The sequence below is a fragment of the Mytilus edulis genome, chromosome 3 (assembly GCF_963676685.1).
Source record: "Mytilus edulis chromosome 3, xbMytEdul2.2, whole genome shotgun sequence".
Classification (NCBI taxonomy): domain Eukaryota; kingdom Metazoa; phylum Mollusca; class Bivalvia; order Mytilida; family Mytilidae; genus Mytilus; species Mytilus edulis.
The window spans coordinates 78,434,863-78,452,696 of NC_092346.1; the positions used below are offsets into that span (position 1 = coordinate 78,434,863).

The window sequence follows — 17,834 nt, forward strand, 5'->3', positions numbered from 1 at the left end:
TATATACATTATTGCTCTTCATAATGAACAGAAATTAGATGCAAAAAAATTAATAAATTATCAGACACAAAAATAATAAGCAAAAATTAAAAAAATGTTTACATGTACATGTATATCAGAGGCAATTACACATATGATTTTTTCTTCTGAATTTCGGGGTCTGTAGATGTTCTTGTGCTGGTCATTTTAGCATTATCAATTTAAACCTAGCTACTATATTTTTCAGCATAGCAGTCAACAAGTACTTAAAATTGAAAAAAGATATATACATGTAGGGGCAATAACCCTATACAGTCAGAGCCCAGACATAAATAAGTCTGAATCTGCTTTTGACACAAAATTTGTAAGTTTTAGGATTTGTCTCCCTTTAATGCAAGACAAAATATGACTTGAATAAGTCAAATCTTGTTAAGCAAGAAATAATTGATCAGAATCAAAAAGTTGCAAATATCGACTCCTACAAGTCGATAAGTTATCAAAATTGGTTAACTTCAAGACCCATGCATGTTTATAAAAAGGTCATGCATCTAAATCAAATAATGACAACATTGAAAGACATTTGCTTTGTCTTCTGAAAAAAAATATGAATGAGAGTCTAAAAAATCGGAGACAATGTTAATTAACATTACAATGAAACCACATGGAACCACACTTAATGAGGTAAAACATCTGTATTTAGTAAGGATGTTCAATTAGATAATTAAATATAGATACATGTAGCTCAATTCCTGGTGAACTCTCAGACAGGTTTTTGCTGTCATAGGTGGTGTACTTTGGCCATCAAATAAAATTAAGTTTTTTCATCAACACAAATAGACCTAAACAAGTCTGTCATTTTCTGACTTACATTTGTAGATATGGATAAGTCTAAAATTGAAACAACATTTTTAAAATAAATACATGTTTCGACTTCTTTAAGTCAAAAACAAAAATTGACTTGTTTATGTCTGAGCTCTGACTGCTTTACAAACCAAGTAGTTGGCATAGCGCAATAAAAAAACAAGATAAAAGAGCAGGGCATTATAGCCTGTAAAACCACCTGTAAAAAACACAATTTTATTACATAATGTATGATCAATATATCTTTTTTTTAAACAATTTATCACTATTTGTCTGCCATTGCTGGACATCACTGTAAAATTTTGATGTCATACATTGTAATACAAAATACATGTATCTAACACAACAATGGAAAAGTGATTGTTGTATGATATCAATAGTTCAAGCAGGCATGCAGATTCTAGGGTCAACCAGGACAGATGTCCAAAAAAGCAATAAGGTGCATTCTGCGTCACCTGACCCAAATTTGAAAAACTTCAACTAAATGTACCAATGTCATATACAACTTACATTTTTGCATTGTGGCTTCACTATCAATATTTTCAAATTAACGACACTTGAACATTGTTGACCCAAAACTTATAATAATCTATTACAAAATTAAATTATGGATTTCCCTAGGGATAATAACAGAATAATGCTACACCCACAGGACAGTAGATAGTTATCAAAGGTACCAGGATTATAATTTAATATGCCAGACGCGCGCTTTGTCTACAAGACTCTTCAGTGATGCTCAGATCAAAATAGTTGTGAAGCCAAACAAGTACAAAGTTGAAGAGCAATCAGGACAAAAAATTCCAAAAGTTGTGCCAAAAAATTATACGGCTAATGTACAAAATGTAATCTATACCTGGGATAAGAAAATCCTTAGATTTTCGAAAAATGTAGTTTTGTCAAGGAAATTTATAAAAATGACCATATAATTGATATTCATGTCAACACCAAAGTGCTGACTACTGGGTTGGTGATACCCTTGGGGGACGAAACGCAGTGGCGGATCCAGGGGGGGTTCCGGGGGTGCGCACCCCCCCTTTATTTTTGCCGATCAATGCATTTGTATCGGGACATATGTTTTGCACCCCCTGCACCCCACCCTTTGCCCTGGGTTAGCACCCCCCCTTTCGAAAATTCCTGCATCCGCCCCTGAAACGTACACCAGCAGTGTCATCGACCCAGTGGTGTAAACAGTTATCAAAGGTACCTGGGATAGGAAAATCCTTAGACATTGGATTAGAGGGAGATGTGAGAACCTGACCAGTCTTTTAACCCTACAGCTGTCAATTCAATTCAAGTTAATAAAACATGTAAACAATCATCCACTTGTTACATGTACCAAGAAATGATTTACATAGGGGGATCATTATAATTTTTAGAAACATGAAGGTAGCACCGGTCTCATCATATATATTGTTGCGTTTTCATTCGGTTAAATGCCCTTCAACGTTTAATTTCTTTGTCGTTGTTTGAAAAAAATAATTATATGTTCTCTATCTATCTCCAATTTACATTTACAAACCTGCAAAGTTCACTGTTTATTTTTCCAGTTTCCCAAACCGGAAATATCAAATTTGAATAAGGAAAAGATTTCGAACACTTATTTTTGAACAATGGACCCATTTTATATTGACAGCTTTATAATATTTTCCCATATAAGGAAAATAAAATAATCTTATGCAGATATAGAAACAGAGGTATTGTTGTATTTACAAATCAAGATGTCAGAAGAAGGGGATGTGCTGAATTACAATACAAGTGACATCCATATCCGGACAAAGAAAGATAACTCTATCATTCTAATGATAATTTTAGGTTCAAATTCTCCTTTACACATACTGATTATACAATTCTCACAAAATTAAGATTGAGTAATCATAAATTAAGATTTGAAACTGTCTGTTATGAACGCAGGTTCAACTCTTCAGGTAAATTGGAATTTACTCCAAGATGTGAACGAATTTGTAATTATTGCATTTGGATGTGATTGAGGACGAGCTTCAGTAAATATTGATTGTCTTCTACATGCAGCATCAATAAAAGTTTTTCTAGATGGTCTATTTATTAAGTATCAAATTTTAAGAATACTAAATTGAGAAAGTTTATTCATTTTGATAATGTCAAATGACAACAAAAGATTTATAACATTTTTATGTAAATACCTGATCATATATATATATATATATACAACTCGTCTAAACATCAACCCAACAATGTTAGATCTGTAAATTTGCTTTCGCAAATTTTTGGTTCTTCCCTCGCCGGGATTCGAACCCATGCTACTGTGATATCGTGACACCAAATCGCCTGCACTGCAGCTGTCCCGCTAGACCACACGACCACCTGGGCTCTCATAAAAAGAGCTTTCGCTGGCCATGTGTTACCTTTCCACGTCAGTTTTAATCTAGCGGCGTACTACAGTACATGATATATAAGGCATGAAGATGTATATATATATATATATAAGCAGGGTTTAAGAACATCAGTTGTTCGACCTGTTAGTAAATGCGTTTGTTTAAATATACTTTTTCACTTTTTTGGTCTTTTGGAAAATGTTGTTTGTGCTGTATTTAGACCCTTCTACAACGAAATTTGTTTAACATGCACACGTATAAAAATTGCCGGGTTTTTATCCAACGCAATCATAGGTTTGAACGTAGTTTTCAAGTTAGACTCGTATATATATATATATATATATATATATATATATATATATATATATATATATATATATATATATAAGTTTTGAAGATTGGATGGGGAAAAAAAGAAAAACAAATATTAAAAATCACGCTTCGTACTCTAAAGACAGACCATAAGACCTAAAGACCCTAAAAATAAAATCTTAAAGTCAAACACAGAAATAGAACAAAAGACCATGGAAGTACTAGAGTCGTTATGCACTTTAAGAAAGGAATGGAAAAGAGAAGAATTTCTGATTGTTTTCAATATTCAAACAAGTAAGCGATTATACTCAAATAAGAAACATACCTGAGGAAAAAAAACAAGTTGATAGATTTAAAGTTTACATTCAACAAAATCAGACCAGTAGACGTGTATCAAAATCAACATCCAACTGATGTTTATAACGTCTTCTTTTTTGCCGGTATTTTGTTCTGTTACCATGACCGTTGTCCAAGAGGTTTTGGGGAGGGGGTTGACGCGCCTTCAATCTAATTTACCCCCTCCACCCACCCCACACACACACACATTCTGTATTTGCCTGTCCTAATTCAGGATTATGTAATTCAGTGTTTGTCATTTGTTGCTTATTATTAAATTTGTGTTTTCTTTATTGTCTCGTACAAATAACCAGGCTGTTAGCTTTCTCGTTTGAATTGTTTTACATTTTCATTTTTGGACCCTTTATTGCTGGATATGTCATATCCTTTCTCCAAGAACACAAGAAAAAAGAAAAAAAAAACAGATCTGCATTACGTTTAAGTAGCTATCGACGTCCTACTATGACGTCGCCGACTACCTTGACGTTAGAAGTGGTAACAACACATTCATTCAAGAAAACCCAAGAATGTTGGACTGGTACGTATGACATTTGATTTCATAACAATTTACAAGCTGCATTATTCATCTCTACATATATTTCATTAGAATATGCACACCTTCATAATAGAAATGATCCACATCACCGTAACCCAAAGAATCGAAAAGAAGGGTGTTTAGATAAATGTTAGGTGATGATATAACATGACCGTTTTTTTCTACGTTTAGTTATATTACAAACAAAAGTTTCCATTCTCGGGATGCATTTTGTATAGATGTATCCTTATTTACCATATTGGTCCACCAATTTAATTTTGAATCCATATTGAATGATAGAAAATGGATATAAACAAACCTCCAAACGATCCATGATTCTGTATTAAATGAGTCGAGCCTTTGACTTTAGTCGAAAAAGCGAGACATATCGATCCTACAAATATTCCGTGGTCGGTGTAGTCGGCGGCGGCGGCATCCACAATTATTCACTCTGTGGTTAAACTTTTTGAAACTTTAATAACTTTCTTAAACTATCCTTCATTTCTACCAAACTTGGACAGAATCTTGTTTAGGATCATAAGATAGTATCCAGAAATAAATTTTGTAAAAAAAATCCTATTTCTCCGTATTTTTCTTATAAATGGACTTAATTTTTCTAACAGTTAACATTACATTCACTCTGTGGTTAAAGTTTTTGAAATTTTAACAACTTTCTTAAACTATCCTGGTTTTCTACTAAACTTGAACAGAAGCTTGTTTATGATCAGAAGATAGTATCCAGAGATAAATTTTGTAAAAAAAAAATCCTGTTTATCCGTATTTTACTTAATTATGTGCGTAGTTTTCTTCCCGTAAACATAACATACATCCTGCACTTAAAGTTCCTAAAACATTTCTTAGCTTCATAAAGTAGGCGAGACACTGGGTTCTGCGGAACCCTTACATTTTTTAGTTCAATAGTTGGATGTAGATTCAGCAACGGAAAGCTGTTCTTAGAATCAGGGTGATCAAGAGCTTGACATTTTATTAAAGATCATATGTTGACCCATTAATTTTATTGTTATTTGTATACTGTTAGGTACCGTCTCATTGGCGTAAACTCAAAATGTTCTTGTATTCATCCTTATACTGTCTTGACCTGCAACACATATGATTTTCGTTATCCTCTTTTTTTTATTTTAGGAAATCCTGTCCATAAATGATTACATTATTACAGAGCTCTTAGGAATAGATTATCTAGAGAAATGTATCTATCCAGAACGTGTAGTACTGCCAACCTTAAACTGACATAAACAGTTACACAGAATAGCACATTAAATAAGGTATTTTATTTGAGAGATAGCATACATATTATTACTATATATATACTTAGCCCCTTTCGTCGTCCTAAAAAGAACAACGTTCCTAGTAGGACTTTCAAATGTAAAACTTGACATGATAAACGTATTCTACTACTTAACTGATTCACCACGATTCTACTCCAATCCTAACTATTACACTTAACATTTTTTGTAAGCTATTGCATACATCTTAAACATTTCTTTTATTTTAACTGAAAATTGAAAAAGAAAATCTGGTTTTTATTTTATTTAATATTATTGAATTAAGGTATTTCAGGGCAATAGACAAAAATGACAGAATTTTCTTTTACTTTGCCAATATCATTTTTTTTAAATGATAAAAAGTATGGGTCACCGCGCTATTTTTCAAGGTACGAGCCTTTAAAAATTGGCAAAATTTGCTAAGATTGTTCATGAAAAAAACATTTTTTTGTGCATAATAAGAAATCTATAAGAAAATTTTGAAATTAAATAAGAGAAGATAAATTTTATAATATATTTAAAGAAAATAAAAATAAAAAATGGTCACTGAACTTGTTTTCTTGCTTCAAGTAAAAAATGAAAACTTTCCTATTTGTCAAGTATAACTTTTTTACTAAAAGAATTAACTCCCCTCAAATGGCTTATTTAAAAAAAAATATTATGAAAGCACAAATATTTGGTATTTTTTAAAATATTTTCGATAATGCACTGAATAAATAAGTTTTCATTATAAATATAAATAAACAGTGTAACCAATAAATTGCAAATCTGTCAGCAAATTTACAGATCTGTGCAAAGAACTAGACCGATTATTTACTGTGATTGTACAATTCAAGATGACGGCATACCCCCCGATCTTCCTTAATCCGACCGTGCAAGGGCTGTATCAGTCAAGGTCGTTAAAAACTTCCATTTGTTAACTACCTTAAACTCCTAACGTAGATGCATAAGTATCTATAATACTAAAATAACGAGGTCCAATTTGTCAGCCGTCATGGGGTAAGAACATCAAGATTATATTTTACCTGTTTTATGGGTTATTTTTCTGTTTTGTCTGTCCGTATTTTCCTTTTGTCCAGAAATGTTTGAAGTATAAAAAAAAGAAGATGTGGTACAATTGTCAATGAGACAGCTCTTCACAGAACACCAAATGACACAGAAATTATCAATACCACTATAGGTCACCTTACAGTCAATTTGTTTTTCATTGAACTTTTTGACGTAATTTCACACAAAAATGAAGCGAAAGACAAACAATTTTTATTTGGTACGAATTCTTTCTAACTTTAACGATACAAATTGTTCAGTGAGTACAAGTTTTGATCAATTGTTTCTAACTTACTTTTGCAAGTTTGCATAAACTTTGACAAACTATACACTCGCTGCAAATGCGTGTACAGTTTTGTCGTTCGTCGTTTGTTAGTTCAAACGATGCATTTCTTTCTAACTTTAACATTAAATCAATTATCTAAACGTGTTCTTGCTTGTCATAACTCAAAACATTGTCTAAAATTACTCAAAATTTGAATCCCCCTCTAAGCAAACGATGCATTTCTAACTTCTGTTACTAGTACGTTTAACAAACTATAACAAACTGTACACCACGTTTACCAAACTTTGGTTAGAAAGAAATGCACTCTTGATCTCTTGATAGATATATATGTAAAGTTGTAAACTGTTTTAGAAAAAGTATCACTCCAGGGGATTGAAATTCTACTTTGAGTCAAATTTTGGGGAAATATGTGACATCTTTCTTTGCCCTCTTTTTGCAATATTTTTTTTGGCAAATACATACAGGTTGTTGCCATACAGCAAAAAAGAAATTAAATATCTTTAACCATTCAACGACTGGATATCTATTCTATGAAAAATACTGATTACATACTTATGCACATATATTTGACAAACAGTACGCTTTTAGTTGTAAGAAAGCAAGGAAATGGGGATGGTAAAGTTTATGTAAATTGCTATCTAACATAAGTATTAATCCATTTAAAAATCTCATTTGTGGAGTCATTTCCAAAACAGAGCAATAAAACATATCAGTGTCCACTATGAGGACGTTTTTATAAGCATTTGGTTCCGTACGTGCGTACGGACGGACAAGGGTAACACTTAATGCCCACTACGAAGCGGCAGGGAATAAAAAATTCGAACGTTTTTATACAAAAAATGTGCAATTTCCGATTATCCCTTCCGATCAGGTCGATCTGGTCTGTTCGAGTTCAGGCTGAGATCGTGAATAGTTGATTTGGTCTAGCTAGTCGAGTAAAGATCGTATAAGGATCGTGAATTGATTGGAATTATCGATTAGTATTCATTTTGTTGTCGGGATGGATTCGTAATGGAGTCTTTAAAGAGTCGTGAATGGTTGAGTTATGGTCGTGTACAGTCGGATGGCGGTCGGGTAGAAGTCGTAAACTGGCCCGATCAAGACTTTGGTTGAGCTTGGTCGTGGAAATTTGGACCATCGGGATCATCGAGTTGATCTGATCGGCAGTGTGAACCTAGCTTTACCGACTGAATAAGCGGCACGATTGCCAATGAGACACCTCTTCGTTGTACTGAGCGTTAGCGAGATGTAAAGTTTTCACTATCCATGTTCACATGATAGAATAAGAAAACTAAGAACTTTTGTTCTTCTAAGCGGATCTTTGTGACATGTGTTATAGGTAGACATTTTGATTTGATGAAGCCAGAACAATAAAGAAAAACAATCGTTAATGTTACACGATAAAAAAATAAACAGTTACCAATTTCCGAATCATAGATTATATCTGTTCCGTTCCATGCTACGTACCACTAGACTAAGAATATGTCAAACAAAATTTAAAATGCCAAAAAGATTATTTAAAAAACCGTTATTTTGATAGATTATTGTCAAATTTCAGTAGTTTTAACTTAAAATATTAATGAGAAGGCAATTCTCAGCCAATACCCGGCAAAATTCTATTGAAGATACAAATATATGTGTTTTGTCAAAGATTTTTATTCAGTTTGTTCTTATCATGTACTGTAATACCGTTGTTCCCGGTATGGGGTTGGTGGGGGTCGGCACCAGGAAAATTGTATAACACCGCCGCTTTCTGTGTATGTCTGTCTAGTCAGGAGCCTGTAATTCATTGTGTGTCGTTTGTTGTTATATATCATATTTGTTTTTCGTTTGAACGGTTTTATATTTGTAATTTCTGGTTCTTTCGTTGTATATTATGCGTTATGGCTTTCGCTCACTGTTGAAATTAAGCCGTGCGATGACATATAGTTGTTAACTTCAATGTCATTTGGTCTCTAGTGATATTAAGGTAGATACATGGTATACCGCCATCTGGGATTGTACAATCACAGTACAAAATTGGTCTAGTTATTTTTTCCCTTAATCTGCAATTTTTGAGACAGATTTACAATTTTATGGTTAAACTGTTTGTTCATACAAGGAAAACTTGGTGATTTATTGTATTAACCAAAATATTTGAACAAATATCATTTTCTTTTGTTTTTAGAATCATTTTTTCAAATGAGCCATTTAAGGGAAGATAACTCTTACAGTAAAAAAAATATACTGGACTAATAGGAAATTTTTTTATTTTTACATGTAGCAAAAAAACAAGTTCGGTGACCCCCTTTTTCGTTTTATTTTCTTAAAGCATGTAATAAAACCTCTCTTTTCACAATTTATTTCAAAATTCTATCTCATAGAATTCATTTTATACACACAAATGTGTTTTTTCATGTACAATCTAACCAAATTTAGGCAATTTTCAACGACTCTTAGCTTGAAAAATAGCACGGTGACCCATACTTTTTATTATATTTTTGCAAAAAGCATATTAAAATCTTCATTTTGGCAGATTATAAGAAAATTCTGTCTCAAAAAGTATACACTTATGATCTACCTTAATACACATAAATCCTATTGTGTAAAAATAAGTATAGAACATGGTATGAAAGAATAGTTTCAGGATTATTTTTAATTTCGAAATTGGCCGTATATCCATGCTATTGTAGAATGATAACAGATCCATTTTTAGAGAAAACCCGGTTGACGTTTACGATCCGTTTTGTATAACCTTTAAAAGACTCTTTTGTCTAAATTGAGATCTTACTTTAAACATCTTTCAATGAACTAAACCTCGAGGTCTCCTTCTCAAAGAAAACACGAAAATAAAAGAAAGAAAAAAAAGTATCATCATTAATACGTTTATATCATGACGTCGGTGACAATCCTGACGATTATAGCGGTAACAACGCATTCAGTCGCTAAAGAGGTACAGGCATGAAGGAAAGGTACGTGTCTTAAGGTTTAATGACAATACTTGCCGGATTAATTTGGTCGACATCGTTTCAATGATAACATGTACAATTTTATTAGAGAACTTGTCCATTATCGAAATAGGTAGTAAACTACTGTTTTCTCTTTTGAATTGGTCTACAATTCTACCGCCGAGGTGGTTTACAGATGACTTAACGATTTAGGTTTTACTTATTTTTGAAGGCCGTATCGCTATAAGTGCTTCTTTTCATTAATTGAACTTTGGTGAAGAGTTGTCTCATTGGCAATCATACTTCCTTATTTTTTAAAAGTAGTTTTTCGGTGATGAAACAATAAGGGTCACTAACAGTAAGGTTTTCATTCGAGCATAACACAAATGATCCTTTTCTATCAATGCATTGTCATGATGGTCTTGGTATCCGAACAAAAACATAGTTTTTTGTGTCCTCATCAATTTAAGGACAACCTGTCAAATAAAGGCAGCACTTCTGACTAAGAATTTTATAAACTTATATATACAAACTTTTCAAAGACATTGACAAGACTAACGTTGGGATGACTGTCGTACTTTTAATTGACATTGGCAAGAAGAACATACTAATAAGTGACTTTGAAAAGACTAACTGGCATAATTTTTTTAGAGATATTGACAAATATTACAACCTTTTCAATAACGTCTTAAGACTGACATACTATTTAGTGACAGTTAACTTTTGCTATTCAGTGACAATACTCACATACTTTTCATTTACATTGCCGATACTATTTTGCTATTCAGTGATATTTGGATGACTCTCGTACTATTCAGTGACACTGACAAGAGCAACATATTATTCAGCCGTGATATTTTCAAGACTGACATTCTAGTATTCAATGACATTGTCAAGACAATTATACTTTCCAGTCTAATTGACAAGACTGACATACTATTTAGTTACATTAAAAAGACTGGCATACTATTCAGTGAGATTGATAAGATTGGAATATTTACATATTATTTAGTGATATTTGCAAGACTTACATATTGTTTAGTGACAGTGACCAGACTAGCATAATATTAAGCGTCATTTGGGCGACTCTCACATTATTCAGTGACATTGATCAGACTAACACATTATCCAGTGACATTGACCAGTCTGACATACTTTTTAGTGTCATTGACCTAACTGACATAATATCTAGTGACTTTGGGACGACTGGCATATTATAAATTCAGTTACATTGACAAGACTGAAATACTATTCGGTGACATTGACAAGACTGAAATACTATTGAGGGACATTGACAAGACTGACATGCTATCAAGTGATATTAAGGTCTGACATACTATCAAGTGACATTGACAATACTGACATGATTCTCAGTGACATTGAAAATACTGACATAATTCTCAGTGACATTGACAAGATTGACATACAATTTAGGAACATTGCCAAGACTGCCATACTATTGAGGAACATTGCCAAGACTGACAAAATATTCAGTGACATTGACAAGACTGATATAATATTTAGGGACATTGACAGGACTGACATTTACAAGACTGACATAATATTCAGTGACATTGACAAGACTGACATTTACAAGACTGACATAATATTCAATGACATTGACAAGACTGACATAATATTCAGTGACATTGACAAGACTGACATAATATTCAGGAACATTGCCAAGACTGACATAATATTCAGTGACATTGACAAGACTGACATAATATTTAGTGACATCGACAGGACTGACATAATATTCAGTGACATTGACAAGACTGACATAATATTCAGTGACATTGACAAGACTGACATAATATTCAGTGACATTGACAAGACTGACATAATATTCAGTGACATTGACAAGACTGACATAATATTCAGTGACATTGACAAGACTGACATAATATTCAATGACATTGACAAGACTGACATAATATTCAGTGACGTTGACAAGACTGACATAATATTCAGTGACACTGACAAGACTGACATAATATTCAGTGACATTGACAAGACTGACATAATATTCAGTGACATTGACAAGACTGACATAATATTCAATGACATTGACAAGACTGACATAATATTGAGGAACATTGCCAAGACTGACATAATATTCAGTGACATTGACAAGACTGACATAATATTTAGTGACATCGACAGGACTGACATAATATTCAGTGACATTGACAAGACTGACATAATATTCAGTGACATTGACAAGACTGACATAATTTTCAATGACATTGATAAGACTGACATAATATTCAGTGACATTGACAAGACTGACATAATATTCAATGACATTGACAAGACTGACATAATATTCAGTGACGTTGACAAGACTGACATAATATTCAGTGACATTGACAAGACTGACATAATATTCACTGACATTGACAAGACTGACATAATATTCAGTGACATTGACAAGACTGACATAATATTCAGTGACGTTGACAAGACTGACATACTATCGAGGAACATTGCCAAGACTGACATAATATTTAGGGACATTGACAGGACTGACATTTTATTTAGGGTCAATGACAAGACTGACATACTATTTAGGATTATTGACAGGACTGACATTTACAAGACTGACATAATATTCAATGACATTGACAAGACTGACATAATATTCAGTGACATTGACAAGACTGACATAATATTCAGTGACATTGACAAGACTGACATAATATTCAATGACATTGACAAGACTGACATAATATTCAGTGACATTGACAAGACTGACATAATATTCAATGACATTGACAAGACTGACATAATATTTAGGAACATTGTCAAGACTGACATACTATTTAGGAACATTGCAAAGACTGACATAATATTTAGGAACATTGCCAAGACTGACATACTATTTAGGAACATTGCCAAGACTGACATACTATTTTGGAACAATTACAAGACTGACATATTATATAGGGACAATGACAAGATTGACATACTGTTAAGATCTTTAAGGTGTTCGTTCAAAATGTACATTCAATGATTGTATCTGCCGACATGATTGCAGATACTAACAAGTCGTTAAGCAAAACAAAAAATAAGACACGTGTATATTGAGCCATTTTATTGCTTAAAGTTCAATAACTTAATTTTAGATGTAAGGTGTCTTCTGATTGGCTGATATTGTTTTGTTTATCAGCTCATAGACATAATTTAGTCATGTGATCGTGACGTCATCAACGTTTTTTCATGGTTTACTCCGTTTAAAATGGAATTTAGAACTAAACTATATGAAATAACTGTAATATTCTATCTGTCTATTAGAAATAACATAAAAAATGTGGTTGAATACCAAAATTTATGACAAACGCGATGATTTTAATTTTCCTACAGTCAACTTTCCATTTCTGTGTAGCAACATCCCAGCGGCACCAGCATATGGAGTATATGTGTCTCAATTAACGAGTTCTGTGCCATAGGGCCGATGATCGGCCCAAAGTCATACTCCTTTCAGTGCCAAAGGGCCGATTTATCGGCCGATTGAAATGATGTCCTGCGTTTATGAGCTTCGGTCCTTGCTTGGAAGTTGTAACTTTTGGTTACTTTCTGTGGAAAATATTATATTGCTATGCAATAATTAAGTTTATCATATACTTCGACTAAATAACATATAAATTTTACCGTATGATAATAGCATTAAATTGACGTAAATTCCATATTTTTCGAATTGGTGCTTAGCGGGCTGATATGAAAAGTTTATCACATGCTTCGATTGTTATCACATGCCTTTCCGTATAAACGTTATCACATGGCATTCCTGTAATACTCGGCTAATTCCGGAAAATACACCTCAATGCTACGTTTTCAGTGAAAAACATTACAAAGTAGTGTACAAAACAATTATTTGGATACTGGAAAGTATATTGTTTAAAATAATAAAAAAATAAAATAAAAAAAAAAAACCAATTATTTAATAAATGCATTTTTTAAGTTTTTCTGAAACATAATTTAGAAAGTTAACTTCTTTAAAAAGTTGACTTTTCCAAACAATGATCATTATGTATATTGTTGAATTATTTTTTTGTCGATTCGTCCATTAAAAATGTTTTTTTTTCTCTCTCTGTTGAGGCATACGATAGAAAAATTTTCATATTGAATGTATCATATTTTTTTCCCGACGGCCGTGAACTTTTTTACTCTTTAAACTTCGAGAACCACGTAAAAGGATCAATATATGAATCTGTTATTTTTCTCTACTGTTGAAGCATATGATAAAAAGATCATAACATGTCATTTTTCATATCGCATGTATTATCAGCCCTCGGTCAATATCAGCCCTCGAGTCATGCGGCTCTTGGGCTGATATTGAACCTAGGGCTGATAATACATGCGATATGAAAAATGTCATGTAATAATCTGATAATATGAGAGAGGGAATTCTGATACAAGTGCCTGTGCATTAAATTATGGTCCTTGATATAGAATGAAATTCAAAACAGTGTGGCTGTGGCCATTGATTGACACATTAAATTCATCCATTGACTGGGACAATTTAGGTGAACGTTTGTATGTAACGACTACTGCTCACTATGTACTTTTTAAAGATACTTAAACTATGGGGTCACCAAAGGTTCTCAACACCTTAATAAAGTAATTCGAAAAATTAATCAGAAATAACACAATGTTTTGATTTATATCAATTATATAAATCAAAACATAAAGGTTATTCCTGATTAATTTTTCGAATTATTTTATAATTAAAGGCGTTAAGAAACCTTTGGTGACCCCACAGTTTAAATGTCTATCGTAGGTACGTCGTGAACAGTGGTCGTTAAATTACAGACACACGTTCACGTAAATTGTCCCAGTCAATGGGTCAATCAATGGCCACAGCCACACTGTTTTGAATTTCATTCTATTGGAAAAAGGCATGTTATTTCATTTCTGTTCAATTATTCATATTAGAAATTATGTTTCCTTGATAAATTTCAAATTTGAACATGGTGTTACTGATGACAACTAGGTCGATATTGACGACTCATTTTTGCCGTTTAAGCTATATGGTCCTTGTAGATTTCAAATTTATACTTAGACATATGTTTTCCAATTATTTATGAACGGTTTAGCCACTGCTCATAAAATTTTAATATGCTGTTATTGATGAAAAAATGGTGGCCATGTTTGACTTTTCATTTTTTGCTGCCCGGGAGTATTGGTTATTGAAAGATTGTAAAATAGGCATAGAATGTATCAGATTAAGGAAGCATGAAAGCGCCTTTTAAAGCACAGAAAACCCATATTACTGTCAATTTGACAGCTCATTCCTTGCTAGCATTATCTCTTATTATTAATTTTTGGTGTTTTAACGCCACCTTTAAGCACCGCATTGAGACTTTTTCGTGGCGGCTGGTTGTAATTGTTGAAGGATGCCGGAGTGCTCGGATAAAACCACCGACCTTCGATAGGAAAAATTACAATTTTAGTCAATTAAGATTGGAGTCGAGTGAATCCGCAAGAGCGGGGTTCGAACTCACATACTCAGTGTTTACTGGGTTGTGATTACAGTAGTTACTACTTAGACCACTCGGCCACCGAGGCCCCTCTTAGCATTATATCAGTTGATACTAATCAAATTTCTATTATCACCTCAAAGTGTATAGCAGTAGGTAAAGGAATAGATGTATTCAACTTCATTATTTATAACAGAACTGCCTTGCATGTGTACTATTGTAGTTACTTTCTGTTCCAGGCCTTCATCCAGTTAAAATATCAATATTACCTGAGATGGACCTGGGAGATACATCAGTTACAGTCCCACTTGAGTTGGACCTCGGAGCTACACCAGTTACAGAACCACTTGATCACGAAGGATCTGGAGGTAAATAGATATATATACCGGGTATATGAAACAAAGTTATATACTATATATATATATATATATAAAAAACATGACATCGGCAGCCAGCGTAAACGAATCGATTACATTAACTTGCATATAGAAATAAGAAGATGTGATATTGCTGGCAATGAGACAACCCTCCATCAGAGACCAAATGTCATAACAATTAACAACTATAGGTAACCGTACGGCCTTCAACAATGATCAAAACCCATACTGTATAGTCAGCTCTAAAAGACCCTGAATGACAAATGTTCAAACACATAATCTTAATCTTCAGTTTAATTGAGGTCTGGAGCTAGCATGTCAATATCGGTACTAACTGCTTGTAGTCCTTAGTTAATTTATGTTATCTTGCTTACTTTCTTCTGTTATCTATTGTGACATCGGACTCGGACTCTTAAACTGAGTTTTACTAAGCGTATTGCTGTGTGTTTGTCTATTCTACATTGGCTAAAAGTATAGGGGAGAGTTGAGATCTCACAAAACATGTTTAACTCCGACGCATTTATGCGCCAGTCCAAAGTTAGGAACCTCAGGCCATTGTTAGTCTTGTATGTTTTTAGCTGTTTCTGCTCCTATGTCGGGTTGTTGTCTCTTTAAACATTCCCTATTCCCATTCTCAATATTACTATCTAGAAAAATGATTATTTTGTTTAATTGTTCAAAAACTGGGCACGTTAACGGTTTGATATTTGACCTTGAAGTGACTTTTGAACCTATTGATTAACACCTGATTACGAACACATGCGGTCTAGATAGAACCGGATTAATTTATAAATCGATAGAGAAAAAACAAATCCGGGTAATAAACTAAAACTGAGGGAAACGTATCAAATATAAGAAAACTACGACACAACAGAAACACAGCATTAAAATGTAACACACACAGAAACGAGCTATAATATAACAATGGCCATTTTCCTGACTTGGTACAGGGCATTTTAAGAAAAAAAAATGGTGGTTTGAACCTGGTTTTGTGGCATGTCAAACCTCCCGCTTTAATGGCAATGTTAATTATAATATTAAAATGACAAAATTACATGACAGGACTACAATACAAATAAATGAGAGTAAATATAGGACAGAGAAAAAAAATGGCCAAATAAAGGTACCAAGTTAAAAACAATTTAATACGCCAGACGCGCGCCACGTCCACACAAGACGAACTAGCGACGCTCAGATGAAAAAAGTTTGAAAGCCAAAACATGTACAAAGTTGAAGAATACCGTGGATCAAAAGTTCCAAAAAGTTGTGACTTTCAACAGAGTTAAATATATCTAAATATACACAAACCGTCCACAGTATATATATCAACAGATGAATCATTCACTGGAAAAAGTATATCTACAGAAACGTCGGCAAGCGACGTTCACAAAAAGTCTTCTTTTAAAAAAGAGTAATTAAACATGCACTAAGCATGATCTGTCTGCATCCATTTCTTAAAAAATCAATAGTAAGCATGGACTACTGTCAAATTGTTTTTAATATTTGAAGAAATAAAACAAAACATAACATCTGTTATGCGATTTTTTAAGGATTTCAATTTAAACATGGATGCAATTTGGGTACTCCTCTTTACATAATCATGGATTGTTTGGAGGTCGGTTCAAACCAATTTTGCTATTATTAATATGGATTCAACCTTAAATTGGTGTAGCTATATAGAATATAAAATACATAAAAAAAAATAAAACAGAATGGAACCGTTTGTCTTGGTCATACAAAAAGTCTCAAATTAGATGCAATTTGGATACCCTCACGTTATACTTTATTCAATATGACGTAACACCATAACTCTTGTATTCCAAATATACGAGTATAATACCATATTCACTGTGTCATGAGATTGCGGTCTATCTGAGATATACGAACATCTCATTTAGTTTGTATTATTGTTCTTTCCTTTATTGTCACTCAACAGTATTTTACCACAAAAAGATGTTCAACAAAAAAAAAAGAAATTTAAGAAGGCTATTAAAGTCTGCATGATTTCACTTGTAAGTAAAATATATCTTTTCATCATTGACATATATTTTTTTCAG

The 17,834-nt window shown here is 33.0% G+C and overlaps 4 protein-coding genes across 8 annotated transcripts in view; 2 read left to right on the forward strand and 2 right to left on the reverse strand.

The window, feature by feature from the left end:
- LOC139517518 (GTPase-activating protein skywalker-like) overlaps window positions 1-2,606 on the reverse strand; it is a 34,119-nt gene extending 31,513 nt beyond the window's left edge. For 3 of the 4 annotated variants that reach the window (XM_071308678.1, XM_071308679.1, XM_071308676.1), the window contains exon 1: window positions 2,360-2,478. The gene's annotated coding sequence lies outside the window, so the exon portion shown is untranslated. Of the gene's footprint in view, window positions 1-2,359 lie in introns of all 4 variants that reach the window. The other variant, XM_071308680.1, reaches the window with a different exon arrangement.
- LOC139517536 (arylacetamide deacetylase-like) overlaps window positions 1-17,834 on the forward strand; it is a 572,982-nt gene that overhangs the window by 158,200 nt on the left and 396,948 nt on the right. The window lies entirely within an intron of this gene.
- LOC139517519 (titin homolog) overlaps window positions 4,325-17,834 on the forward strand; it is a 50,020-nt gene continuing 36,510 nt past the window's right edge. For both annotated transcript variants that reach the window (XM_071308683.1, XM_071308685.1), the window contains exons 1-3: window positions 4,325-4,377; window positions 5,518-5,657; window positions 15,640-15,768. In XM_071308683.1, coding sequence (XP_071164784.1) covers window positions 15,675-15,768 — 94 coding nt within the window. In that variant the 5' untranslated portion in view covers window positions 4,325-4,377; window positions 5,518-5,657; window positions 15,640-15,674. The remainder of the gene's footprint in view (window positions 4,378-5,517; window positions 5,658-15,639; window positions 15,769-17,834) is intronic.
- Window positions 11,374-13,311, reverse strand: LOC139515440 (dynein heavy chain-like). The gene is made up of 2 exons (XM_071305010.1): window positions 13,282-13,311; window positions 11,374-12,393 (listed from the first exon to the last, which is right to left on the reverse strand). The coding sequence occupies exons 1-2, from the start codon at window positions 13,309-13,311 to the stop codon at window positions 11,374-11,376; spliced, it is 1,050 nt and encodes a 349-aa protein (XP_071161111.1).